This window comes from Dama dama, chromosome 32 (assembly GCF_033118175.1).
Source record: "Dama dama isolate Ldn47 chromosome 32, ASM3311817v1, whole genome shotgun sequence".
NCBI lineage: Eukaryota > Metazoa > Chordata > Mammalia > Artiodactyla > Cervidae > Dama > Dama dama.
In genome coordinates, this window is record NC_083712.1 from 13,099,849 (window position 1) to 13,127,390 (window position 27,542).

General features: G+C 43.7%; 2 protein-coding genes across 10 annotated transcripts in view; one reads left to right on the forward strand and one right to left on the reverse strand.

Moving 5' to 3' along the window:
• MCPH1 (microcephalin 1) overlaps positions 1-27,542 on the forward strand; it is a 220,314-nt gene that overhangs the window by 95,633 nt on the left and 97,139 nt on the right. The window contains exon 13 of one of the 9 annotated variants that reach the window (XM_061134657.1): positions 18,058-19,231. The exons of 7 other annotated variants lie outside the window; for them this stretch is intronic. In XM_061134657.1, the coding sequence (XP_060990640.1) occupies positions 18,058-18,105 (48 nt within the window). In that variant the 3' untranslated portion in view covers positions 18,106-19,231. Of the gene's footprint in view, positions 1-11,160; positions 11,649-18,057; positions 19,232-27,542 lie in introns of those variants that run through there. One more of the 9 variants, XM_061134658.1, reaches the window with a different exon arrangement.
• ANGPT2 (angiopoietin 2) overlaps positions 1-27,542 on the reverse strand; it is a 58,732-nt gene that overhangs the window by 4,604 nt on the left and 26,586 nt on the right. Inside the window, exons 2-8 of the mRNA XM_061134664.1 lie at positions 22,681-22,836; positions 19,297-19,418; positions 14,322-14,554; positions 12,089-12,216; positions 6,692-6,793; positions 5,780-5,946; positions 1,036-1,166 (exon numbers count right to left, since the gene is read on the reverse strand). Coding sequence (XP_060990647.1) covers positions 1,036-1,166; positions 5,780-5,946; positions 6,692-6,793; positions 12,089-12,216; positions 14,322-14,554; positions 19,297-19,418; positions 22,681-22,836 — 1,039 coding nt within the window. The remainder of the gene's footprint in view (positions 1-1,035; positions 1,167-5,779; positions 5,947-6,691; positions 6,794-12,088; positions 12,217-14,321; positions 14,555-19,296; positions 19,419-22,680; positions 22,837-27,542) is intronic.

Here is a 27,542-nt window from a genome sequence, read left to right on the forward strand (position 1 = left end):
CCCTCATATTTGTAAGATTTATTGACCTCAGCGCGTTCCTCTGGTTTTCCTGGGTGAGTAATGAATGAATTTTTGGTGATACAATTCATGGCCTCTACAAATTAAACACTGCCAGCTTCCTGTTTGCCTCTGCATTTAGTCTGCACTGCTGCCAGGATTTTCGTTGCTGATTTCAATCTTTCAGTGTTTTTAAGAACTAACTTTGACAGCATTTGCCAGACTTCCTTCTGGTCTCAGTCACAGTTAACTGGCTCTGGTTATTCCACTTTACAACTTTTAGGAATCAGAAGAATAGGTTTTCTAACGCTTGGTCTCTATCACTAAACTCTGACATGCTTCTGAGTACTCATCCAGCCATTTAAGTGACTGTTATATCACATTTGTTTATGAGTGTGGTTTCTTTTTTTTTTTTTTGAGAGATCTAACATGGAAGGTATCAATAGAAGGCAAGAACAGCCTGAAAACAAAGGCCTTAATTTAAACTGGACTATCATTCATTTTAATTTGATGCATAGAAAAGGAGGTTGTTTAGTTAGTTTCTTTGCATTATAAGTGTTTGCAATATATCAATAGCATCCTTAAAAAGAAAAAAACTGAAAACTTCTTGTTTGAACTATAAATTATTCATTGGAAACATTCCTATACTAATGAATCCACATCACTGCTTTGTTGCCATTTCGAATTCTTAACCTTTCTAATGAAGTAAAATGGAACTAACCCATCTTTCCAACATCTGATGTTCAGCACAAGCTCAGGAGAGCTTGCTCAGGGTCACATGGCCCCTCTCCCTGCCAGGGCCAGGTCCTGAGGAGACACAGTTGGCCTGGTGACAATTCTAGCTCCGTATCACATTCGTGCGTAAAACTCAACAGTCCGAAAAAGCGAAAAACAAACCTCCCCGCATTGAGCAAGTCTGTCTAGTTATGAAATTTGGACACTGTCACCGATCACAGGTTGCAGTCCGAATAGCCAACCTTTCACTCTCTGAAACCCTTCCTTGCCAACACAAATAGGAAGAGAGAAAAGTCCTCCCACCTCCTGTGAGCATTTGTGAGCATTTGCAAATGCATTTGTCGTTGTCTGCATCCTTCGTGCTAAAATCATTTCCTGGCTGGCTTATGCTGCTTATTTTGCCGGCTGTCCCCGTGAGGCCTTTAAGGTGAATCCTGTGAGCATGCAAAGAAAAATAGGAAAAAAAACAAAAGCAAAATATAATTGGCTTGGGTGGTTGATTTATCATAGTGGAAAGTTTTTTACGATGAAGAATTTCATTCTACAGAAGCACGTGCTATGCCGGTTAGTGCACTAATGCATACCCGGGACAAAATGTTTTTGTGCTGGTATAAACAGGAACCAACTTATCATCAAACCCTTAGGCAAAGAGGAATGTTTTCATGAAACCTTCACTGCGTATCACTTGCACAAACATCAGCAGGGACTTCGGGGCCCTATAATTTATTTTCCTGCTGCTTTCAGATAAACAAAAGGGGGGAAAATAACGTTGTGAGGGGATCCTCTTTCCATATCATGGAAATAGTAATCAAAGTCTCGAGATGCCCGGTGGGGGTGGGGAGGGCAGCAGACCAGGAAGGACCATTGCACTTGGTGTAGAAGTCTAGTGAACCATGTAGAAAACAACGCCTGTGACTGCTTGGCCTCATTTCTGAATAGTATTGTAATAAACCTGCCAGACTTTGAGAAACAATAAGTGTACTATTCATTAGACTCTAGATGATGGTCCAGGCTGTTCAGTCATCAAATCGTGTCCAGCTCTTGGCAACCCCATGGACTGCAGCACACCCGGCTTCCATGTCCCGCACCGTCTCCAGAGTTTGCCCAAGTTCATGTCCATCGAGTCGGTGATGCCATCCAACCATCTCATCCTCTGTCATCCCCTTCTCCTCCTGCCTTCAGTCTTTCCCAGCATCAGGGTCTTTCTCAGTGAGTTAGCTTATCACATCAGGTGGCCAAAGTATTGGAGTTTCAGCTTCAGCGTCAGTCCTTCCAGTGAATATTCAGGACTGGTCTCCTTTAGGATGGACTGGTTGGATCTCCCTGCAGTCCAAGGGATTCTCAAGTCTTTTTCAGCACCACTGTTTGAAAGCATCAATTCTTTTGCACTCTGGCTTTTAGGAGATCGCAAAAATCTGGCTCCCCACGGCAGCGTGCCTGCCCAGGAGGAGGGGAGAAGGGCCGGGGGGCTGTGTGCCCCACTCCAGGGGAGCCCGGGCCAGGGAAGCAGGGTCCCGGGGACGCGAGCACCTGCGCCAAGCCTGCATCGCCATGTGGGCCTTGGGGCCGGGATCGCTGAGTCTCCTGTCCTGGGGACGCTCCTGCTTTCTAAGCCCCCCAGACGCCGCTCGTCTTGCGAACACCAGCTCACATGTGCTGGCAACTTTCTTGGAAGGAGTAGAGTTTCTTGGAATTAATTTTGGAACAGAAAGTGGAGCCGGGAGGAAAGGTTGGCCAGGGGCCTGTCTCTCAGCGCCCACAGTGCGCAGTCCCATGCATGAGTAGCAGCGCCCAGAACAGCCCCGAGGTGGGCGTGTGGCACCCTCAGCCTCACAGGTAGGATGGTGGAGGTTCTGAGACAGGAACTCGCCCAGAGTGACACGCCGGACGTGGCAGAGCGGGGACCGGCCACGACTGCCCCTCTGTTAGGGCTCCGCACTGGGCACCCAGAGTGTGGTGACAGAGGAGGTCATTGAGGGCACCTGGGACCTTACCCAGTAGGTTCCACAAGGCGTTACCCCGAGTGACTTCTGTGTTAGTAACTCAGATTTTTTAACTGTCTGTAATACTGTAACTCTGGAAACCTCATCACAAAGCAGGGACTGAATTTCTTGATTTCAGGCTCCTCTTGTGTTTCAGTCACGACCCCAGGCTCTAAGCACAACCTCTGTATACCTGGTGTAACGTGTTCACGTCGATTCTGCTCATTTCTGGGGTTTTGAAGCACTTTCCTTTTTTTCCTAAACTTTTATATTTGGGGTGTAGCCAGTTAACAATGTTGTGATAGTTTCAGGGGGACAGCAAAGGCACTCAGCCATCCGTGTACGTGTATCCATGCTCACCTCCCGTCCAGGCTGCCACATAACAGAAGGACTTAAATTTCTGTCCTGGCCCGTCTCATTAATTGCAGGCAGGGCTGAGATGAATGACTCCCTTTAGATCCTTTTGTTCTGTGGCCCACTGGTTAAAGTTGGCTTTTTTCAAAACTTTATCAAGAGTAGCCACATTCTCAAAATTGCTTTAAATTGGTACCCATCACTTTTATACCACAGTGGAATGGTGAGAGAGGTAATGCCAGTATTTAATAATTAAATCTTAGTGTTTGTACGGAACTGCCAGAATGCTGGTATGTGTGTGCTCAGGCACTTCAGTTGTGTCCAGCATTTTGTGACCCTGTGGACTGTGGCCTGCCAGGATCCTCTGGGTTCCCCAGGCAAGAATGCTGGAGCAGGTTGCCATGTCCTCCTCCAGGGGATCTTCCCGACCCAGGGATCAAACCCACATCTCTCACATCTCCTGCACTGGCAGGCAGTTCTTTACCACAAAAGTGACCAGTTCTTAAGGATGAATATACAAATAGTTTTTAGTTTTAGTAAAAAGAATCATATTCTATTGATGCACTTATACATTCCTATAACATGTATTTTTTTTCAGTTTTCTAACATTTGGGGAAAATTACTTTAGTAAAAAACAGCTGTTACATGCAGTTGGCGTTCTGAAATATCTATAGTTATTTTAAATTTTAGTCACATTGCAGTTTTCTTATCACATTGACGTGTTTTATCAGGATAATAATTTTTCCAATGTAGTATTTGCCCTATAATGTCAAGTAAATTAAACTGAGCTTTAAACAAACATGGGCTTTTTTACATCATGTATCTAAAAATTGATTGCGTTTCTAAAGGAAATATCTGTTAAGAACCATCACAGTTTAAAATATTTTTATAATGTCAGCATACAACGGTAATGACCCATTCTGTAAAGTCTTCTTATATAAATAGTCTAATCCTTAATTTTTGTGTTCTTTCTTTCTTTTTAATTTCTCTGTTGTAGAGTTATAACTGTTGCCAGTTGGAAAAATATTTAGCTTGGAGGTAAAATAGTGACCAGCCACTCATGTCTAAAACTTCATTGAGTTTTTGATCTCTTTAGCGTCCCCTTGGGGCTGCACTGCAGCCCAGACACCTATCTTTTCACTCGTCTGAGCCCCTGTCCACCCTGGACGGCCCGGTTCTGTGTGTGATGAGAGCCAATCGCTGACTTCTTAGAAGTTGTGTCAAAGCTCGTCAGACATTGTGTTTTCAGAAGCGCTTCTGAATTTTGGTCCCCCATTTAGCAGGACACTAGACATTGTGCACTTCTCAGGTAGCTGTCAGCAGGTTGGCTTTCAGCCCATTTTCTTTCGAGCTGTCCATTGTGGCCTCCCTGAGAAGCCAGCTCAAGGACTTTAAAAATCACAGGTTTTTGTTTTTTTTTTTTTTTTCTTCCCAAACTACTAAGGTCTTGGAATTTTCATTGAGCAGAGGGTCTGAATTGGGCATCTGTGGAATTCAGCCAGGACTGCAGGCCAGCTGACCTCTGTCTCCCGTGACACTGCTGTGGAGCTTCTCTTATGTCTGACTTCAGAGTAGGTGTCTCACGTGTGCCCTGCAGCCCCCGGAACCGCACCTTCCCTTCCACTCTCCCCCAGCTGCGCCCTCTAGGCCCCCTCAGGGTGTGCTGGCACCTGCCCCATTGTGTTGTGTCTTCCCAGACCGGTTCCTGGGTCACCCGCAGGCACGCTGGGCCCCTGGGCCCTGCTGGCGACAGGCGTCCTGAGCCCCCGCGTGACGGCGAGCTGCCCCGACCCCTGCCCTGCCCTGGCCTTGCACAGCAGGGCGCGGGGCCCCTTTGCTCTGCCTCCTCTCTCAGGCCATTCTAGCGCCAAAGAGCCAATTCCCACTCAGAACTGCCCATGCTTTTCTTGGAACATTCGAGATTAGCTCCGCCAAGTAGGTGGGAGGACGCAGATACTGAGGCCGTGCTGTGAACCGGCCCGTCTTCCTGCAGCCCGGGGCAGAGGACCCAGCTGCCCAACCACCCAGCTAGTCATGCCTCTCTTGAGCTTGGAGCTCATCCTGAGTTTGGGATGGAACGCAGCAACTGAATGGGGTTGAACTTCTCAAAAATAGATTTAACTTTTAAAACCTTTTGGAGGGAAACAGCATACTCATACATCTGCTAGGCTTCCCTCTGGCTCAGATGGTAAAGAATCTGCCTGCCAAATGCAGCAGACCCGAGTTCAGTTCCTGGATTGGGAAGATCTGGAGAAGGGAATGGCTACTCACTCCGGTATCGTGGCCTTGGGAATTCCATGAACAGAGGAGCCTGGTGGGCTACAGTCCATGGAGTCACAAAGAGTTGGACATGACTGAGTGACTCATACACACATACATCTGCTGTGTTATTGGCATGGTACTTTATAATAAGGGCCCAACATTCATTTCTTCTGCAAATAATTACCTGCCAGACAGGGTTCATCTGTGCTCTGAGGATACACCGCAGACAAAACAGGCACAGTTCTGTCTCATAAAGCTCCCCTTGTGTCGTTAGAATTAGAATGTTAAAAGTAGAGACACTTGCCTAAAGACATCAAAGAACTCTGAGAAACAAGCTGCTTTTTCCCTATTGAGGTAGCCTGTGAGTCACTTAGATTCTGGTTAATACAGTGGGGCTCTGACTCCCAGCAGATCTTTTAACTCGTTTCAGTGACATGTAATTTCCTCACCTGTAGTTGAGCTCTTCGTTCGAGAGAGAGAAGTGGTCGTACAGTGAGTAAGCCTCATTCCCTTCCCAGTCTCTTAGGTGTATTTTCAACACGTAGCGTTTCTGACCGGTCAGTTGCGAAACAAACTCATTTCCCAGCCAGTGTTCACCCGAAGGGTTCCCGAATCCCTGAAATTCAAGTTGAAAAGTTTGCTTACTCCACTTATTTTTTTTTCTTCACATATCTGAAATCATTAGTCCATCAGCTTAACATGGAACAAGCATCAAACATTCAGCAGAAATTCCTTCCTGTGCTGTGAAACTTTGGGACCTTCCATATAAGGTTTTTAAAAAATCAGTTTTAAGAAGCTAAGCTGTTACCAGAAGGAGATTAGTATTGCAATAATTAGAACGACCAGTAGAAACATTATCATAGGGACCTCCCTGCTGGTCCAGTGCGTGAGACTTCACTTTCCAATGCAAGGGATCTGGGTTCAGTCCCTGGTGAGGGAGCTCAGATCCTACATGCCTGGTGGCCAAAAACCAAAACATAAAAACAGAATCAGTATTGTAACAAATTCAATAAAGACTTGTTAAAAATGGTCCACGTCAAAAAGTCTTAAGAAAGAAGCATCGTCATAAACAGCTTAGTTTGTAGAGGTGTGAAATGCTATGAAGTAGTCTACCCCTAGAAATGCTGAGCCCACCAGCTTTCACATGCCTTTGTTTTGATGTATAGTTTACGTTACATGGACAGGACCATTCTTTAACATGGTGACAGAAGCACAGTTAGAAAGATCCTTTTGATTTCAAAACAAAAAAAATGGTCAAAAGTCATTGGTTAGTTTTAGAGTTGTGGTGGAAGTCCTGCACATTCTCAAAGTCAGTTTTCACAAGGAAAATTATTTTCAGATGGTTTAAAGAATATTCATACCACTTTATATTCTTTCCAAGTCCGCTGAAAATCAACACTGCCATCTTCACGTCGCTGAATAACTGTCCACCCGCCTCCACCCGTTTCCATCTCACAGTAAGCCTGCAACGGGAACACAGAGTTACTGCCTGGGAAATGTCCGGACTTAGGTCTTCATCTTACATAACAGAAACGAGATGAACAGAGATACTTAGAATACGGCCAGAGCCGATGGGGTTCTCTGGGGTAAATCTCTGTGGTCTTCCAAGAGGCAAAGGATTTTAAGGAAATTGAAAACCATGAATTTAAAATGATGATGAAAAGTAAACAGTAACATAACACGACGCGTCAATGAAAATAGGACCTTGTCATCATCTGTTCTAGGCTAAAGACCCACCCCAATAGCTGACCCAGAGATCTGTGTTCCTTAGAGATTGTTGGGAACAGGACATGTTGGCTGATTGGCCCCAAATCTCTCATTTCCAGCCTGCAGAAATCCATTGCTTCGTGTCCACATCCCTGAAAACCTTTATGATGGTTGCCAGTCCCTATCAACTCTCCAGAGAGTTGTGTAAAAGGGAGACTCTTGGATTGCAGAGCTTCTAAGACTGCTGTGATGCCGTGGAGCTGTTAGGCTTCCTCCGCATGTAGGATCAAAATCAGGTTCCCTGGTTCGCCCCTCGGAATGAGGGTCCAGAGCTTTGTGTGTGAACCGAGCGGGGCCTGGCGGTTCTGCCCTGCAGACCCTGACCTCACGCTTCTCTCTACCTTGCTCACGGCCCCTGGTGTTTCTCCTCCCAACTCTTTTGAGTTCTGCTTTTAAACGGGCGTGGTGGGTTTAAACTTTGCTCAGGACATGGGATTCTTTCTTGATCTAAGAGCATCCACGCTTAATTTCAGCTCAGCTGGAATTTTATTATGAAATTAAAAACCCCTGAAAATAAGATTACACAAATAGTTTTAAATAATGAGATTACAGTAGAACGAAGGAGTTTTCCAAAAAGTTAAGATAAATTTCCCTACGCCCTCCAAGGTAGTAAATATGAAAGTTAAGGTTCAAAACCAATTAGAAGTATTCTTTCTTTGTTGTCCTCCACAGTCTTTGAGGATAATTTTGGAGGTGGTTTTGGCAGAGTAAGTTTAAATGTGAACTGTACTGCTTCTTGAGCTGAAATCCTAGGGACTGGGGGCTAACGGCGCACCCAGAGTGCACCCAGGCCTGCCCTTCACTGTGCGCACTTGTCTGCCAGCCTGTTTTGAGCCAAACCAAGAGCAGCAGCTGGAACCCAGCACCAGTTCTTCTGTCCCCTGTCTCTGCCACCTTTCTAGGCTCTCCCTAGGACCGTCACTCAGCCTGTATCGGCTTCCTGGTGATCCTCATGTTTGGGAACATGTGTTCCATGAAAGAAAATTGTATTTATCAAGAATGAAATAATTTTCCCGTTTAAATTAGTCATATGAAATCGATCTGCTTAAGATAACCCCTTACCTCTCTGAACTGACATTATTATTATTAATTATCATTATCATTGCTCTGCATCACTCCGTTCCAAGCCCCAGGCTGGGTTCTTTGTATGTATTATCTGTGATCTTACAGCAACTTTGCTGTGATACTCTTAATTCTACATTTTCGAAAGGAGAAAAGATTTGGTAAAGTCAGGTTAAATTGATCAGAGTCGTTCAGCTATTAAGTGTTGGCATATAGGATTTGAATAAGGTCTCTTTAATTCCTGAGTCTGTGATGTGTTTTCTACTCTGTCATGCTTCCCAAATGGGCTTCCCTGGTGGCTCAGACAATGAAGAATCCACCTGTAGTGCAGGAGATCTGGCTTCGACCCCTGGGTCAGGAAGATCCCCTGGAGAAGGGAATGGCTACGGTGCCAGAGTGGGACACGACTGAGTGACTGACACACATGCTTCCAAGCACAGAGCAGCTTGGCTCTCTTGTTAATAGGCCAGAAGTCCCTCCACCCAGCTCCACGCTGAAGCCAGTTCATGAATAACACTGCCTCTCACTTGGTCCACGAGATGGTCAGTACTGCCGACTTCAATCAACATGTCTTTTAAAAAATCCTTCTAGTAAATTAGCTGAATAAGCTCCACTGCTCTGAGCAGTCACATGCACACCTGTGGACTCTCCTATCCTAAAAGGTGTGCGGGGGGGGGGGGGGGGGGGGGGGGTGGTGACAGGCCTGCACGCTGTTCTCACTGAGCCTGTCCTCATTCCATGACTACTTCTTCAATATCAAGATCGCCCTGATGAGTTACTGATATTTAAATCAGAGAACGATTCCATCTTGTTACAGAAACCAAGACCAAGGGCTGGGGTCTGAGCTGTACTATCCTCTAACACCATTAGGGACAATGATAGGCTCATGAGAACATTTTTTAATATTTGTCCAGCTTGAGGGAAAAAAAGCTACACAGCATTTATAAAAACCGAAGCATTGTGGCTAGTCGGCTCACGCTGCTTCCAGAGGGAGGGCCGTGCTCAGTGGGGCTCCCCACGTAGCCGGGGGTACTGATGAAAATGGCGGGGCAGGTCAGAGAAGCAGAGGTCCCCAGATAACGCCCCCAGCCGCCCTGCTCCAGTCACAGCAGACCCGAGGGCAGCCAGTGCTCCTGGTCAGCACCCCTCAGCACGGGCCAGGGGCCTGGTATCTTGCTCTCAAGTCTGATGTCTTTGAGCACATAACACTCGATTTAAATGTCATGAGTCAACTCTGAGGCCATGGTGAACAAGTGATTAAACAGCAAACGGAAAAACGTTAGAAGTCAGGTATCCTGTGAAATTTAGGGGAGGAAACCATTGTGTCTCTGAACTAGCAAAAACAGCAATGCTTCTGATAAATGCCACCGTGCAATGTCTATCTTGTACAAAAACCTAATGAATTTCTTTAAAAATCTAGTTGAAATATTTAGGCGCAGAGAGGTTGTCTCATGGCCCTTTGTTATTGTTGTTTAATTGCTAAGGGGTGTCCAACTCTTTTGCTACCCCATGGACTGTAGCCCACCAGGCTCCTCTGTCCATGGGACTTCCCAGGCAAGAGTACTGGAGTGGGTGGCTATTTTCTTCTCCAGGGGATCTTCCTGACCCAGGGGTCGAACCCGAGTCTCCTGCATTGCAGGTGGATTCTTTACTACTGAGCCACCAGGGAAGCCCCTCGTGGCTCTTGGGGGCAGCCAGAACAATCACGCTTCCCGTACATCGACTTGATGGCGGGCACCAAGCCCTGTCCTCCGTGCTCACCTCCAGCATCACCCCGAAACTGCTGTGTGAGACGGGGGAGCCTGTGGCACATCACAGGCGAGGGAGCAGAGGCTGCAGGCCGGGCCGTGACTTGCCGAGAGGCACACACCGGCAGAGTCAGAGTTTAAGCCCAGGTCTATCGCCTTTCTCAGGTTGTGAATCATGGAGTCTGAAGTCTGGAGGGGAGTCCAGAGGTAACTTAATCTGGACCGTATATCTTAGAGATGAAAAAACAGGGGTTTCATAGATTGTTGTTCCCTGCTGTTCAGTGAGTTGTTTTTACCGCATGTGTGTAAAAGGGCGTGTAAATCCTTACGTTTCCGGCCATGGCCTGAGACTCCATCACCCCAGAGCCATATATCATCCTCTCCAGCACTGAGGCTGTTGGGCTGGAAGAGCCACTGGGGCAGAGACACATACTAAGGCAGGAAGCGCACTGCACCACACTAGGGCGGCGGGGGCCCCTCTGGGTCTGTTTCGGAGTCATTCCACTTTATTCTCCATCCCCTTCCTCCTGTCACTCCTGTCCCGCCGTCCCCCTGCCTCCAGACCAAGGGCAGGCCAACATCTGGTGACAGACAGTAGTGTATAAGAAGCTGGCCTGAAACCCAGCGAGCAGAGGGGACTGAAAGGCTTGGTGCAGAGTCTGCGCGTTACTTTTTCATTGGCAACAGACTGGGTTTGTGTTTTTTTTTCCTCCCCCTAATGCGCTGCTTCTAGGGTGCTAGGACATTAACTGGCTTTCAAGGTTGACTTAAAACACCATGAATGAGTTAGATTTCTTTGAAAAGTATTATTCAAGATAAATTGACTGTTTATCTTTTAAATTCATAATCAAGCATATGTTACTGTTTCAAATTCCATGTCTTTATAATCTTAATGTTTGTGTTTTTTATAAAGTGTTTTTCTTTATCACCATGTTAAATACTGAGGATAATCCTGAGTTCAAAAGGCTAATACTTTCAGGAACCTCTAACATTTTCATTTTGATGCAGTGTTGAGTACCTTTTCCGTAAGTGTTTCCGTTCATTCAATTTGTAGCTGCTTTTACAGTTAGTTGTAAACATATTTATAGGTATTTAACAAATACAGTCGTCTCACAGTTATATAGTGCTTCACACTGATTCTGGTGTAAGGCTGTTTTACCTTATCGAAGCCACATTGAAATATTCCCTGGGGAAGTGACTCCCCTTTCCCAGCCCCCCACCGCCCTCCATCTAAAGCTTAACATCTCCTGCAGCAAATTCAGGAGCCACACTCCTGAGAAATCCAGCATAACCAAGAACACCGAGTTAAGCTCTACACCAGCTTCTCCGGATGGTAAGTTCTGGTTCTTGGTTCACTTATGGATGTACTTGGGAAGAAAAGCCCATCAGACGGGATGAGAACAGCCCTAAGCCCCTCAGCAGCAAGTCCACAGCCTTCAGGGCTGTGATGGCGTTTGCACAGATGGTACAGAAGGACCAGCAGATGAAACTGCCAGCACCCTGGAATGAACTAGCAGCGCACACCATCGCCGTGTTCCTCAGTCACACACTTGCAGCTGGAGGAGAAAAGCCAGTGTCACTTCAGGATGTCCCTGACGAAGCAGTAAAAAGGATTAATGTTATTAAACCTCTGCTGCTGCATGTGTGCTTTTTCTATTCCGTTTGATGAAATGGAAGTGGGTATTAATTCCTTATACATATCAAAGTGCCTGTGGCTATCTCAAAGAGAGAAACTGTGACTTTTAGTTGCAAACTGAATGAGCTTTTTTTTTTTTTTTTTGAATGAAATACCAACCATTGTTACATGAAATAAGGACCAATGGATAAACTATGGTTATTCAAACTCTCGGATTTTGGAAAACATTTTCTTTACAACTCACAGAGAGTCTGACACTTCAAGACAAACAACTGACAGGATGCGTGACCGAGCCAAATGCACAGGGAACACAAGCAGATGACCTTCTGCAAGAGGCAGACGCACAGGATGAGATAGCCGTTCCTGCATCGTTCATAAGCATCGTCAGTGCTGTGTGCTCAGCGGCGGGGCTCCAAGTTACTCGTGGTCAGTGTTGCTTTGCTCTGCGTGCCGCTGGCATGGTGTGAGAACTATGTATGCAGCTGTTCTGCTTCTGAAACCACCTGCTTCAAGCCAGGGGGCTGAAAACGAGAGCAGCGCCTTACCTTGATCGCCTCCGTGGAGTTAGGGAACGTCAATGTGTAGATGCCGCTGGTGGTCAAACCTGACTTGAATGCCTCCCCGCAGTCTCTGAAGACAGTTTGTTCGTCCTTGGCAAGCAAGGAGTATGAGGCTGTTTTTCAAAAATAGGAAAACTTTTAAAAGGAGTTTGTGAAAAGATAAAAGCTGATTATTTTAAGATGCACTTATTTGTAATTTTATCACATTTGAATTGTTATAGTGAGATGCTAGTTTCTTAAGCCTTTCTGAAAAAGTTCCTCTTTCAGCATGTTTGGTATTAATTCTCAAAGATCATTACCAATAATCCATACTTCCTTTTTCTTCCCATCAACTGTACTGCAAGTACTTTGCAATCCAAAGTATGTAATGCAAGTACTTTGCAATCACCCTTTGTAAACTATTACTTGTGAAAAAATCTTTCATCTTGAGTAGAATCAGATAAAGTGATTACAGAAGAATAAAGAAGAACATACCTAAAAAGAGTGTTGGCTCTGCAGTGGCTGCACCCACAGCCAGCTCGCCAGTTAGGCTGTGGTGTGGATTGTCTTCTTCTTGTGTGTCTGAGGCCAGCTATTTATATATTAATATTTCCTTAGACTATTGGGTGAAGACTCTTCAGTATTCTTTGGATTTTTAGCAACCATCTCACAGTAGCTTGTCTTAAAGTATAGTGAAAGTGTTAACGACTCAGTCATGTCTGACTCTCTGCGATCCCGTGGACTGTAGCCCTCCATGTGTTAAAAGGGAACCTAAAATGTATTTATCTGTGTCTTTGAAATTCTTCCTTATAAGTGTAAAACATCTAGGACTATGAAATTCTTTCAAATTTTTTGTTTCACTCTCAATAGACTTCCCAATCCTTTTCTTTTTTCCACATTAAAAAAAAAACAAAAGTGTTTGTGTGCGTCTGTTCTTGCAGGTATGTGTTTATCTTCCTTCAAGAGACTGACCAGCGCCCCAGGCTCTGGACCAGCTCGGGTGGGCAGGCCACTCAGGCGGGGGCTCCGTCCACCTGCCAGCCGAGGCCCAGGCAAACCAAGCTCGTCCTGCGGCCCTGTCTCGCTGCTCCCTGCTTCTGCCAGGATCTGAGCTGTGTGGTTTTCTTCTACTTTGGCTCATCAAAGCCAGCACCTCACACTGTCTGGGTCCCGCCAGGCCTCAGAGGACTGTCTTTTCCTTTTCTACACATGTGAAAAAATGCAGAATTTTTCTAAAGTACAAAGGAGTGCGATTCTCGTTGAAAGGCGTGTACCGCAGACCTGCCACGTAGCACAGGTCGTGCTTGTTTCTCTGTTTCCTGGTTTAAGTAGAAACCTTGTTTAAACGTCTGTTACTGACGTGGGGATAGCCATATGACTCAAGGGAAATGTGAGGACATACTTCTTATGGAAATGAAGAAATATCTCTACATGAATCACATGTAAAGTGCATCTGTGTTGAAAGAAAGCGGTTGGAAGGGTTCTAGTAAGAGCTAGGCCCAGTGTTTGAGAAAAAACAACCTTAAAATACTGCACAGTTTGGGTATAATCTCTCTAGTTAATGACGGAAGATGTATCCCTGCTTCCCTCTTATACGGAAGTTGAAAGGTAAAACAGGAATAAGGAAGAAGAGATGCAGTTACGGGTGTGGTGAGAGCAGGACCCTGGTGTTCCTTGGATGTGGGTCTTATGCAAGCGTTGTCTCATTTAACCTTCACAGCAACCCTATGGGCCTAGTATTGTTTTTCTCTCTTAAGCAATAAAAAAAGGTCCATTCTGCTTTAGTAATGGAGAAGGAAATGGCAACCCACTCCAATATTTTTGCCTGGAGAATCTCCATGGACAGAGGTGTCTGGCGGGCTGCAGTCCATGGGGTCGCAAGGAGTCGGACATGACTGAGCAACTAAGCACGTGGTTTAGTAACTTGGCCAGCCCTATACACCTTTGTTAGCAATGGAACTAACTAAAAGAAGGCTCTCCGAGCCCAGGGACAAAAGGTTGTTTGAGGTGGTTTGCCTCATAATAGTTAATTAGTATAAATATATATTCCCCTTCCCCTCTCTCTCCTTCTTTTTAATTGGTTCTGTATTGAGACCCTATACAGTATTCACATGAAATATGTAAGAGAAATAGTGCCTTTCTTGGAAGATAAAGGTTTTTTGTTTTTTACTATGAATTTTCGAAGTTTCACCAACTAATGACAAAACGGAGGAAAAACTTATATGTAAACTTTACTTACGGTTTGATGTTGACATCAGAGTCAGTAAATTATTAACTGTCTCCATCAGATCATGTTGCTGCTTTTGGAGAACTGAATTATTCACCGTAGCCGTCACCAGTTGTTTCTCTAGTTCTTCAATGATGGAATTTTGCTTGGACACTAACACCTGGAGCTGGTCTTTCTCTTCCTTGATTGACCGAAGTTGAACTATGTGCTTGTCTTCCATATCTAGAACTTTCTTTTCCAGGAAACTTATAAAGGGAAATAATTGTTAGTTAGTGAAAGGTTTTCTGATAGTCATCAAAGCCATGAGCTTGGTAAACATCTAATCAGTTTCATAATCCTTATACAGTCATTTATATTTATGGAATTTCTGCTTCTGCAGGGCCCTCTGGTAAGATGTTACAGGAGTTATAAAGTAATCAGATGTTGCCGGAGCCGTAAGGAGGCTCTCAAGCTTGCTGAGATCAGACAGAGGACACAGATATGACATGGGCATGAGGAGAAAGTGCTCTGGTGAAAACGTAAGGCTCATGACTAGAAGTTTCCACATGCACTGCCTGTGAAGACCATGGTTTTTCTCATTGAGGGCAATGAGAAGGTGCCCTTGGTGTTGGGAACCCCTGGGGGTCAGAGCTCTGGGCTGAGAATGTCACCTCTGCACGTGGCCCCCCTGGTATTACTCTATCTGTGGGAAAGTCCACCTGCAGTCATGAATCTCTACCTAAAATGAAGGCCTTAGATTAGATGATGATCTCGGAGACCCCTTCTAGTTCAAATAATCTGTGAGTCTATTATTCCTTTTTGGGGGGCGGTAACATTTTCTGAACCTTTAACCTTGGAAACAACATTACTAAGCTAACTAAGGGCCTGACTACCCATTCCAGGTCTTACCTATAAGCATTAACAATCAGTATTAATACTAATTATTAGTAAATTCAGTTGCAGCTCTTAAATTAATCATGGTCCAATTGTCAATTTTTTTCTTTCTCCCAAATCTCTGCCAGTATAATCCAGAGATCAGTCACATCCTGGCCTAAAGATTGAATCTTAAAATTACATACAAGCAGGTGCTGAAGAGTGAAGCCCAGCATCAGGCCATCCCAGACCAGACTGGCTGTGAGCAGGACCATGTATCTCTGTGTTTAAAGCTTACAAGAGTCTCAGAGATCAGATCTCAGAGCCGTGGCCTGCAAAATGCACATCTGGCCCCATTACTGGCTTCTGCAGTCAATTTAGTGAGTTGTATTATGCTTTTTTTTTCCTAATAAAAGGAAATTAAATAAGGAGGATAAGACATGAGAATTAATTCATAGCAAGAATTTTGCGCAGTGCGACAAATGCCGTGGTCAGTGTGGGCAGATGGTGGGTGGGGGAGGGGTGGTGCCGTGGGGACGCCTGTGTCCCTGACACTCTGCTCGTTAGCATCTCACGTGGATTCCTGATACGGGATGATCTGCTCGACCATCACCATAGAAGTTGGAAGTTGGTACTGTGTAACTTTATGTTAACATAATTCATGGTCTGTTGAGAAATGTGGAGAAATTTCCCTGTTGGCAGAAATATCAAGGCTGAATCATGTTTCTTTTATGTGTTTTTATTGCCTCTCTTCAGAAGGGGACAGTATAAATGACAGTGCTTTTCAGTAACAACTGAATCATACAACGGTAATTGTAATTTAATTCAACTATGCAAGTAGCCCCTAAATTATTTATTTTTAGAAGGAAAGAAATGATAAGATGAAAAAAGTATAGTAATTTTCAACTTCAGCTCATCGTTATTTTCAGGAAAATGTTGATGCTATTAAGTACTTTGACTTCACTGGAAAAAAATTAAGTACTTCATGTTCCATGAAGAAAGCAATCAAGCTTTGAGAGAACTACTGAAGATAATTTAAAATATGGTTTGTCAAATGTGCAACACATTCACGTATTTTTGTAATGATGAAATCTGCAGATGAAATCTTAGGCTAGTCCACATCTTAGGCTAACCTCAAATATTAAGGTACCTGAAAACAGCATGCCAAACTCACTGAATGATATAAAGTCAACACGACTTTCCTATTATTTATTTAAAGTTATTAATGAAAAGAAACATATTATTGCCATTTCATTTCATATTGTGTCAAAAGAGAGCATGATTCCTACAGCTGCTGAAAAGGTTATTCTTCTGCAGGTATAGATTCGTCATGTATGGTTTCTGTAAGTCCGCTGATAAAAGCTGCACCTTTCAGTATCCTCACTGTGGCAGGTCACTCAGAAACAGTCCTGTGGCTCCCGTCTGTGTTAGGTGTGTGCATTCAGTCGTTTAGTTATGTCCAACTCTTTGCAAGCCCATGGACAGCAGCCTGCCAGGCTCCTCTGTCCATGGAATTTTCCAGACAAGAATACTGAAGTGGGTTGCCATTTCTTTCTCCAGGGGATCTTCCCAACTCAGGAATTGAACCTGAGTCTCTTGCATCTCCTGCATTGCAGGTGGATTCTTTACCACTGCGCCACCAGTCTGAGTTAGATATTTGCAATTCAAGTGTGGGGCTCTGCTGGTGCAAGTGATGTAGGATTTTAGTTTGTTAGAGATGTTTGTTCAGCAGAGTGGTTTTATGGAGAAAATGTTGTGATGTTTGAAAATAACTTATAAATAGGGGCTTCCCTGGTGACTCAGATGGTAAAAATAACTCATATAAAAATGGGTTGAAATTATTGGAAAAGCACACTACTGGTCAAATGTCAGTTAACCGGGGAAAACTGTGTAGGATTAAGGGGGGAGGGAGGAATGTGAAGGATCATTTAAGCAAGAATTATCAGAAAACACAGCAGCTTCCTGTGTGGTTGGAGTCACTATTTTATACATTGTAAAGCTTTAACATAGGAAAGAATTTTGTCAAATTATGGATGATTAAAAAATGTAGTGAAAGTTGTTGATTGCATTTCACAGCAGTTCAGGCTGCATTTCACAGCAATTTAGGCTGAAAAAAAATTGCGTATTGTGATAAGTGAAAATATTAAGCATTGTATCTGAATTGAGAATTAGATGCATGCTTTTCTAGACAAAAGGCAGTACCATTTGACAACTATTTATAAAGTTGTCGTCTGGGTAACATAACTGACACATGTCCAGCACCAGGGTGTCCCAGCATTACTGCAGCTCACTCAAGGGAACACTAAATAAGGCCACTTTAACAACATGAAACAAGAGACTCTTAATATATCTCAATTATTGGCCTCAGACTTTTATATTACTTTTCGTAAGAGATAAATGTGAAACATTAAAATATTTAGAATAAAAATCTACTTGGTACAGATGAATGGATAAAGATGTGGTACATATATACAATGAAGTATTATTCAGCCACAAAAAGAACAGAATTTGAGTCAGTTCTAGTGAGGTGGGTGACCCCAGGCTTCACAGAGCGAAGTCAGTCAGAAAGAGAAAATTATCGTGTATTAATGCTAATTTATGGAATATCTAGAAACAGTGGTATCGATGAACCTATTTGCAGTGAAGGAGCAGAGACTCAGATAGAGAGTGGACGCACGGGCACAGTGGGGAAGGGCGGAGTGGACGGACGGAGAGAGCAGCTCTGACATATGCACACAGTGTCACATGTGAGCTGGATGGCTGCTGGGAAGCTGCCGTCACCCTCACACAGGGAGCCCAGCCTGCTGCCCTGTGACGGCCGAGCGGGGCGGGCTGGTGGGAGGGGAGGGAGGTGGTCCATGTATAATTATGGCTGATTTGTGGCCTTGTATGGCAGAAACCGAGAGCCCTTGGACTGCAAGGAGATCCACCCAGTCCATCCTAAAGGAGATCAGTCCTGGGTGTTCATTGGAAGGACTGATGCTGAAGCTGAAACTCCAGTACTTTGGCCACCTGATGCGAAGAGCTGACTCATTGGAAAAGACCCTGATGCTGGGAGGGATTGGGGGCAGGAGGAGAAGGGGATGACAGAGGATGAGATGGCTGGATGGCATGAGTTTGAGTAAACTCCGGGAGTTGGTGATGGACAGGGAGTCCTGGCGTGCTGCGATTCATGGGGTTGCAAAGAGTCGGACACGACTGAGCGACTGAACTGAACTGAACTGACTGATGGCAGAAACCAATACAACACTGTAGAACAATTTTCCCCCAATTAAAAGTTTAAAAACAAAAAATCAAGTTACTTTTCAAAACTCTCAGTCAATAATGAATTCAATCTGTTACCCAAGGAACAGAATTGTTTCAGTTTAGTTCTCAAATAAAGGAAACAGTGATCATAAGACAGTAAGTGTGCCATCATTTTTGGCTGTGAGTGAAGAATTACTTCATTGTGTAAGTGTGTTGTTACATGTTGTAGATGCGTGTCCTGATTAGAAACGAGGAAATGCGCACACCCGGAACGTGAACAGAATCACCCTCCTACGTCCCCACCTGAGCACGCCTATGAAAACAGTTCCCTCTGGTCACTGTAATCTTGGTTTTTGTATCAGTTTTTTGAGAGCTTTTAACATTTTATTTCAATATTAACATAACTATTTAATATTAACTTTTGTTTTTACTTTAGCATGTGCTTTAAAAATAAACATTGCATCTTGGAATGTGCGTTGGTTTACAATAAGGTGTAGTTTTCCTGCTGTAGGCCATTTTGCATTGAAATAAACTAAGTTCTCAGAGGCAAAGAGCTTGTTAATATCAAAATGCCTCAGTAGTAGTTTTCCTTGGATTAATGTAAAATCCTGAGGTAAAATTTGGAGGATTCGTGTAAGAGGATCTTTAAGGGGCCCAGAGGGTTAAAAAAAACAAAGTCAAGGACTATTTTAGAAGGTGATGCCATTTTGGTGTTTTTCTCCAAACCCTGTCCCTACGTTCCCGTCAGCTTGTGATCCTTGCACTGTACAGTAAGAAATGCGGCATTTTGAAAGCCATGCTTTTTTATAGTTAATAATCACTTGAAATAGGCTTTCTTATCTAGAAAGTGTATGATTCTGGATTATACGTCTCTTTATATTTTTATTACCTGTTCTTATCTTGCAGTTTGGTTATTTCACTGGTCTGATCCAAAATCTGTTTTTCCAATTTGTTTGTAGAAAGGGAGTGTTCTAGAAGCTGAAGTTCAAGTCTTGTTGTCTGATTTAATACCTAAATGTAACAAAATAAAATTCCTACTTAGTATTTTTTAAATTAGATACAAAGTCATCTAAATTATAGGAAAAAATAAGTAAAATGTTACTTATATACCCAAGTATCTTGTTTTGTCATATTTTTCATTTTCAGAAAACGTTTGTTGTGCTGGAATACTTCAAAGTGTGCTAAATTTTTTTTTTTTTTTTTTGCCATGTTATTTTGAAAAGGATTTAATAGTTCTGGACAGTGGTGTTTGTGTCAAATAATATAATGTTCATTTTTTCGTTCTGCTGTGTTTTGTTGTTTCACACAGTGGAATAATCAGGAGCATAAAATGGTCATATTTGATATGTCAGAGATAGCTGATAAAGTGAGAAGAGGCATTTCCTCTGCTGCCCCCACATCTCTGTGTCAGTGGACAGAGTTTAGAACCACCGGCTTCCATCCTGACAGAGACAGCTCGCTCTTAGCCTAGCATTTCCTTATTTGTGTTCACTTGTTTAGTCTCTCCCACTTTCCTTCTCCATGTCTCTCTTTCCTATTTTAAAAGTCATGTCAGCCTATCAGGAAACGGGAGCATCAGTATGAAGCAGGAGCTGGCTCTCGCTCTGCGGGCCTTTCTGACACACACCACGTGCAGTATCGCTGTTCCATTGTGTTCCGACAACTTCAAGAATGAATTCCTTCGCCTTTGGCTGCATTTTAGCAGGAAGAGTGCGGTGACTCACGTCCTCTGTGTCATGGTTACTCAGGATGTGACGTCATGTGTTAAGTGTCAGGCAGAATTGTTGGCCGGAATGAGGGTCCTTGAAAGAAGCATTGTTTGCTCGGGGTCTTTGTCATTCATGAACACCTTGGCATGGCCCCGTCACACAGGTTTAGGGACAGCCTGGTCTTCAAAGCTGGATGCCTTCCTGCCATGACCACTCTTCTGTGCATGAGTAAAGACCCCGGCCAGCCTCAGGGTGTGATTGGATGCTAACACCCGGAATATAGATGAGGCCTACATCTTCTGTGGGCCCCAACATTGTGCGTTGGTTATTGAGAGAAGGGACTGGAAATTCGTCTTTAATTTTGCTCCTAAGGGAGCTCAGTGAGTTCAGGTGGAACTGGAAAGAAAATGGCCTCTAATATCCGACTAAACACAATAAGACGGCTGAGCCTAATCAAAGACATAGATTATGTATTGGGGTTGATACATAATTGTTGATACATAATTTGGTTCTTTGATTGAGTAAGATTCAGCAGGGGAGGGGCGACCAATGGGTCCTGACCAATCCAGGACCAATGCGATGTTTTTCCCATCACTTTTCCAAAGGCCGCCAGCTGCAGGTGACTGTAATAAATTTCCCAGGTCTTGTGGTTGTCTGTTGTGTCTTAAGATCTCAGGCCTCCAGCCATCCCTCACAGTCTGGTTTAATAGTCTCTCACGCTGACAGGCTGGAAGAATCTTCTAATCAAAACCTTCCGTGTTTGAATTTAACCAGCTTCACACAGTAACTGCCCACCAGATACCTGAGTAAGTTGATACATAATCGATGTCTTTGATTAGGCTCAGCCGTCTTATTGTGTTTAGTCGGATATTAGAGGCCATTTTCTTTCCAGCCATCTTCCTATTCTGTTTTCCACCTAGTTTTGCAATAGATTTTTAAAAAATCATGCGACCCAACAAAATCTCATGAAATGCTAGTGAGTCTAACTTATAGAGGACGGCCAAGGTTTCCGTTATTGCTTTGTATCTTACACTTCTTTCTCAGTCTTCTCTGAAACACGAGCAGAGCTGAACTGCAGGTCTTCACGGCCGTGCGTGGCTGTTCCTGGTTGAGCCGAGCGGCTCCCTGTCGCAGCGTGTGGACGTCTTACTGCTGTGGCTCTCCTTGTTGCGGGTGGAGCGCAGGCTGCGGGCCTGCGGGGTCTCACCTCCCCTGGCCGGGAATTGAACTCAGCCCCCGCATTGGCAGGCACAGTCTTACCCACTGCGCCTCCAGGGAAGCCCAGGACTGTTTTCTGAAGGGCTTGATTGCTCATCAGTTGTATTCTCTGAAGGTGGGCGTGTGACTCAAATATTACTAATCTATTTTAATAGTTGACCATGGGTATGTGTATACATTGACTTTTCGACGTTTGTGTCTTAACTTGTTACATTTAATTTACCTGATTTCTCTTATCCTTTATCCCCTCCTGGCTGATGCAGGGCATGTCTTGGTCCTTTAGCTTAAGTAGCACATGAATCATAAGATTATACAGGAATAATATGTCATGGGAACCATTTTCAGTTAAATCTACTTTTTCTTTTTTTGAGCATTACTTATAACTTCTGGTAGGAAGATGCTCCTCATAAGCCTATAAAGAAGTCAGGATTAGAACCCAGCAGGCCATCTTGTCAGTGGTGAATCTTGAACTTGGAGCTTCTCCATAGATCCCCCAACAGCACCGTTTCCCCACCTGGACTCTCTGTACTGGGTCACATGTGGCGGGCCATCCAGCATGGCTCCAGACGAACTTCATTCTCTTGTTTTGCTGTTATTCTTCTAATATTTTCATAGTTCATATTCTTCTTTCCTACCATTAATTGATAGCTCATAGAACCTTAAAGCTCGCAGGGACCTGGCCAGCTCTCCTGTTCAGAGTCACCGCCTCAGAGGCCTGCGGAAAGCTGGAGCCTCACTCCAATGCGTCATCGGGTCAGCCGTGGAGCTCAGGTCTTTGGGCTTGAAAGTCAAACCATCTCTGTGCCTCAACTGCGCTTCTTGCTCTTCCCTTTGCCGCTTTCTCTGTAAGCTCACACCACAAATCGCATAAGCTCACACCACGAATTGCATAAACTCACATCACATAGACTGTTTTGGCAGTTCTGTGAGCTTAGGTAGCATCTTAACTCGAGAGTTAGGGTTAAGAACCAAGTCTCCAGCACTCTGCCTCAGTGCTCTTCACGTCTCAAGCACACAGAACGTTCGGGGCTCAGAACCGAAGAGCCCGTCTGGGGCCCAGAGCACATCGGCAGGGTGGTGGACACTTAACCTTGTGGCGGGTGTGAGTAATGTGAGACTGGTCTGAATGTCCTCAGCAGAATACATGTAATTTATGTCAGCATTAAAAACATACATTTCCTTATTGTAATTTCTATCTAGACACAAATTCTTAACTTCTTATTGAGTCATCCTTCTTTCTGCTTTTCTGGAGCTTTCTCTGCTTCTCCCTCGTGTCATTAGGTAATGATTTTGTGCTAGTTATTTGTCAGTCTGGGCCACTCTGTGTTCCCCGTTTGCCTACTTACTTGGGCTTCAACATCGGTTAACTTCCGGGTCTGCTCTGCAGTTTGATTTAGCAGGTTGGTCCCTATTTCTATCATCACAGCGGTCTGGTTCTGCACCGCATTCTGTTGTATCTCCACCATTTCTTTCTTCATGTTGTCCTGGATGTAATTCTCAAGCTAGAAAAGAGCAAGCGTCAGAAAGACAGTCATTGGTCAAACGATGAGACATTGTATTCCTAATTTGTTTCCCTGCCTTTTAAAACATCTCTTGAAAGATGTGTGCCTTGCTCTGATATGGGGAAGTCTTGCTGTTTCTTTATCACTAGCAATAGAAAACAGCATGATGTTATATTCATTCAAAATCCAGCAGGTCAGTAACAGCATGTGTGGGAGACAGACCATTTAGGCAGCCCTAGAAGTCCACCCCGTGGCAGCAAGGAGTGAAACCACAGCTCAGAGGCGGGCAGGTGACCTGCCATCTGGCGGGAGGGGCCGCGGGCAGGTCAGTGTGTTGGGTTCATGTGACACAGAAAATGAAAATTTGGTATAAGGAAGCATCGCTGTTTCTAGCATGTTCTAACTGTGGTTTCTTGAAATACAGGCTCTAGAAGACTCTTAAGCTGGAGCATGAGGAAGGACACCCCTTTGGGTTTTCTGGGAAACTCAGCGCCACACTCCATAAAGACCACTCCCCCCCACAACTTCCCTCTTACTGAGTTCATCACACGTTAGACCTGTTAAGTTTCTCTATGGTTTTTCATGGTTTCCTCATTTTCCTGATCAGGCAGACTTAATCATATGCTAGTCTGTTCATCTCGCGTGACTGTCAGGATTGGTTCTTCTGCCTTGAGTTGCTGTGGACTGTGGGTGGGCCAGTTCATTTTAACATTCGCTTATGTGCAAGAACATCGGGAAGCTCATTCATTGCCATGGTATAGATGCCTGTGTCTTTGGCAGTTAAAATACACAGTTAAATACAAATGCAGACCAGCCAGGTGTGTGTGTGAGAAGTCTGTGGGCTCCAGGCTGTGCACAACTGTTCCTCCATTTTCTGTGAACTCTAGGTAAGCTGCTCGGCTTTGGGGGAACCACAAAGTCCTGATATATATAATAGGGTTTCGGTTTGGTCAAGAGGAACATTTCAAGGATTAGTTAAGCTATATTTTTAAAGGCATTGTGCCAAAAGGTCTATAGTCTTTGTTAATTTATTCTTGCCTTTTTCCTCACCCCGCCGCTTAAAAATTGTAACTTTTACAATTTAAATACATGATCTAAAATAACTCATGGATAGAAGTTTGTAATTTCTCCTCCCCTCTCTCTCTTCTTCTCTTTTTCTGCCTGCCTCTCATTCCCCCCCTTCCTCCACTACCATGGGAATAATGGAATTTTTGAGGTTAAAGTTAAAGCTATGTAAATCATCCAGAAGAGTTGTCTTAGTTACTCTTAACACCCAACAAAGATAATATTTAGAAAGACATATTCTGGGAAGTTTGGAACTATTAAAGATACACTCAAGCTGGAGTTTGGTTTAAGTCCATATGCTGAAGTAGTAATTTACAAACTAGTAGAAATAAGTCTTAATCTTCTCATTGGTTTCTGTAATTAAGAGCTAAATAGAAGCAGGTCTATCTCCCGTCATTCTAAATCACATAACTAGAAGGGGAAAATTGATCCTTAATCGTCCCCTACCCTGACTCTAGAACTAACAAGTCAAACGTGGTTACAGTCAACAAGAGCCACGAGAGGCCTGTTTACAATTCGACATCTGAAAGTCAAGTTGCAATTTAAAATTAGACTCAAGAACTTCAAGAGACATAAAAGACCTAAATTTTTTAAAATAAAATTTCTTAACTTTATGGCCATATCCCTCTGTAGGCATGAAAACAATAGGATATAAATGCTTTTTAAGTCACTATTTTTCAGTTTTTCTAAGATGACAAAGTCTATGTATGAGGTGTACACATCTCATGTGTAAAAGTATACATATCAGTGTATGTTAGAGGGGAAATTACAGATCTATATACGTGTGCGTATATATTATATTTGTAGTGTATACATATATCATATATTTTTATGTATATAAAATATGCAACTGTATAAAGTAAAATTCTATATGATACTGACCCAGTTGCTAACTAATTGAAATCTTTGAGAGAAGAGAAAAACGGAAACAGGAATATTCAGTCTTAGATTTTTTTTTTTGTATTGATTCTCAACAAGTTTTGTGCTTTCACACTTGACTCAATGAAATTAAGATTATAAGAGAAAAGGGCAATATGACAGTTGTACATATATATAATGGAATATTTCCCAGCCATTAAAGAAAAAGAATTTCAGTCAGTTCTAGTGAGGTGAATGAACCCAGGGCCTATTATACATAGTAAAGTAAGGCAGAAAAATAAATACAGTATATTAATGCATATATACATACATACATATATATATATATATGTATGTGGAATCTAGAAAAATGTTTTTGGTGAGCTATTTGCAAGGAAGGAATAGAGACACAGATGTGGAAAGTGGACTTGTGGACACAGGGAGGGAGAGAGAGTGGAGAAAGTAGCGTCAGCATGCGTGCTCTGTCAAGGGTAGAATGTAGCTGATGAGAAGTTGTGCGGGACAGGGAGCCCAGTCTGGCGCTCTGTGATGACTGCAGGGATAGAACCGGGGAGTGGAGGGAGGCTAAGGAGGGAGGAGATGGAGGTATAATTGTGACTGATTCGCACTGTTGTATGGAGGAAACCAACACAACATTGTAAAAAAAAAAAAAAATTTATTTAATTTAAATTTTAAAAGTTACTCCCCAAAACAAAAGCAAGAGCAACAGTAACAACCACAGTAACTCTAATAACTAAAGTCTAGCTGACGCTTATTGGTTGCTCCCATGTCTCAGCTACCGTGCTCACCTCCTTCCAGGAACCCAGGTACCCAGTCTCACATGGGCACTTCTGGACTCTGGAGCAGACTGGTAGTTCAACCCAGAGGCCACACCCCACTTCCTGCCTTTTAACAGCAAAAATGGTACATTCCAAAACTGATGTGAGCCTGCCTTTCAATGTCCAAGATTCTCAGGGCCTTAAAAAAGAGAGGGAGACCACCTACCGTGCAGTTAAGGAAGCTGAAGGGGTCATTTTTACTCACAGAAAAGCCTAGATGTGAAGATTACCAGTGATGATTTTTATCTCCTGGGAGCATCATGACAAAAGAATCTTTTTCACTCCAAAGATTAATAGTAATTTTTAGAGAGAAAGACTCTGAACATTCATTATACAGTATGAAAAGTTCCCATTTAACGAAGCCTTTCCCAAAATCAGCAAAGACCAGATCTAGGAATGAAGCAGTTTGGTTGAGCCACGCCGACACCTGTGTTTTAAAAATTCCCATCTCTTGAGGTTGACGGATTAGTTATTTTCTAGTTTATTGCCCCAGTGCATCTTTCTGTTTAGTATCCCCTCTGTTTAATTGCCTTCGACTGAAACCCAGAAATACCGAAATCGGCCCGGTGAAATTTCACTCTAACGTAAGGAAGTCTTAGCACAAGAAAGCACGTGGGACAGATGAGGTCTTTCCTGCCACTGGCAGCTCGCTGCAGCGTTTCCCACTCTTGCCCTGTGCGCTCGGTTTCTCTTATCAAAACAGTTTCAAGACACCCGAGCCTCCCGAGGGAGGGACGTGGTTCTTTCTCGCTTCGCATGGGTGGCTTCACGCACTCATATTTTGCAGGGATGTTTGACTTTGCCCTCATGCCTGAACATGATTAGGCAGCAGTTCTGATTTGTGGGTCCAAGCGCCTCGGAAAGGTTCCCATTACAAGCTAGAAAGGACTGCGTGGACGTTCATCATGTCCTCGTTTTCATCGGTGGTCCAAACACGCCTCCAAGTATGGGTCCTTGAGCTGTTTCTCTTTCCTTCGGATTCCCATGGATTATCCGCACTCAAATTAACATTGTAAGCCTGTTGCTGCGTTTATAAGTTGTGTAGATGTTTTGCTTGATATTATTTTTTATTTGTAAAAGAGTTGCACTCCAAACACCATCTTTTAAAAGTTGGCAACACATCGAAATTCAAGCAGCCGGAGGAAAATATTTTAGCAAAACATAGACATATATGTATTGTTTTAATGTGAAATATGTCCAGAGGTTTTTCATTGCTCCCCCAACGTTTGGAAAGATCAGATTTGACAGGAAAAATAAGCCCATTTTCGAAGCAACTCTGGCAGATTGATTACACACCAAAATGTTTTCCTGGCTGTCTTCCTTCTCACCAACATTATCATCATTTTCTTTTTTCTTTTTTTTTTTTTTTGCACCAAAAGGAAAGTAATCTTGAAATTGGCTGGGGAAAAGAATGCATAGATAGTATACAAAGCCCATCCCTAACTTTGAGATTTTGATGTTGGTCATCACTTCTGTTTTTTAATTTATTTTACTTTTGGCTGCCCTGGGTCTCCATTGCTTTGTGCAGGCTTTCTCTCGTTGCGGCGAGTGGGAATGACTCCCGAGTTTGGTGGTGGCTTCTCTTGTGGTGGAGCGCAGGCTCTCGGCGCACGGCCTAGGTGGTGATGGCACATGGGGTCAGCAGCTGTGGCGCAGGGGCTTAGTTGCTCTGTGGCACGTGGGATCTTCCTGGACTAGGGATCAAACCCGTGTCGCCTGCATTGGCAGGTCGATTCTTACCCACTGAGCCACAAGGGATGTCTGATCACTTCTATTTAAACAAAGCTCCATGTCCTGGTGTCTTTTTAGTTCATTAGGTTTTGTCCTTCTGGACGACCTAATCTCCCTAGACAATTAACAAGTAACTTGAGGTTTCCTTGGAAACATTTTGTTCTGTAGCATTTCAATTTAGAAACAAGATATTTTAGCTGTTCTCTTTTTCCT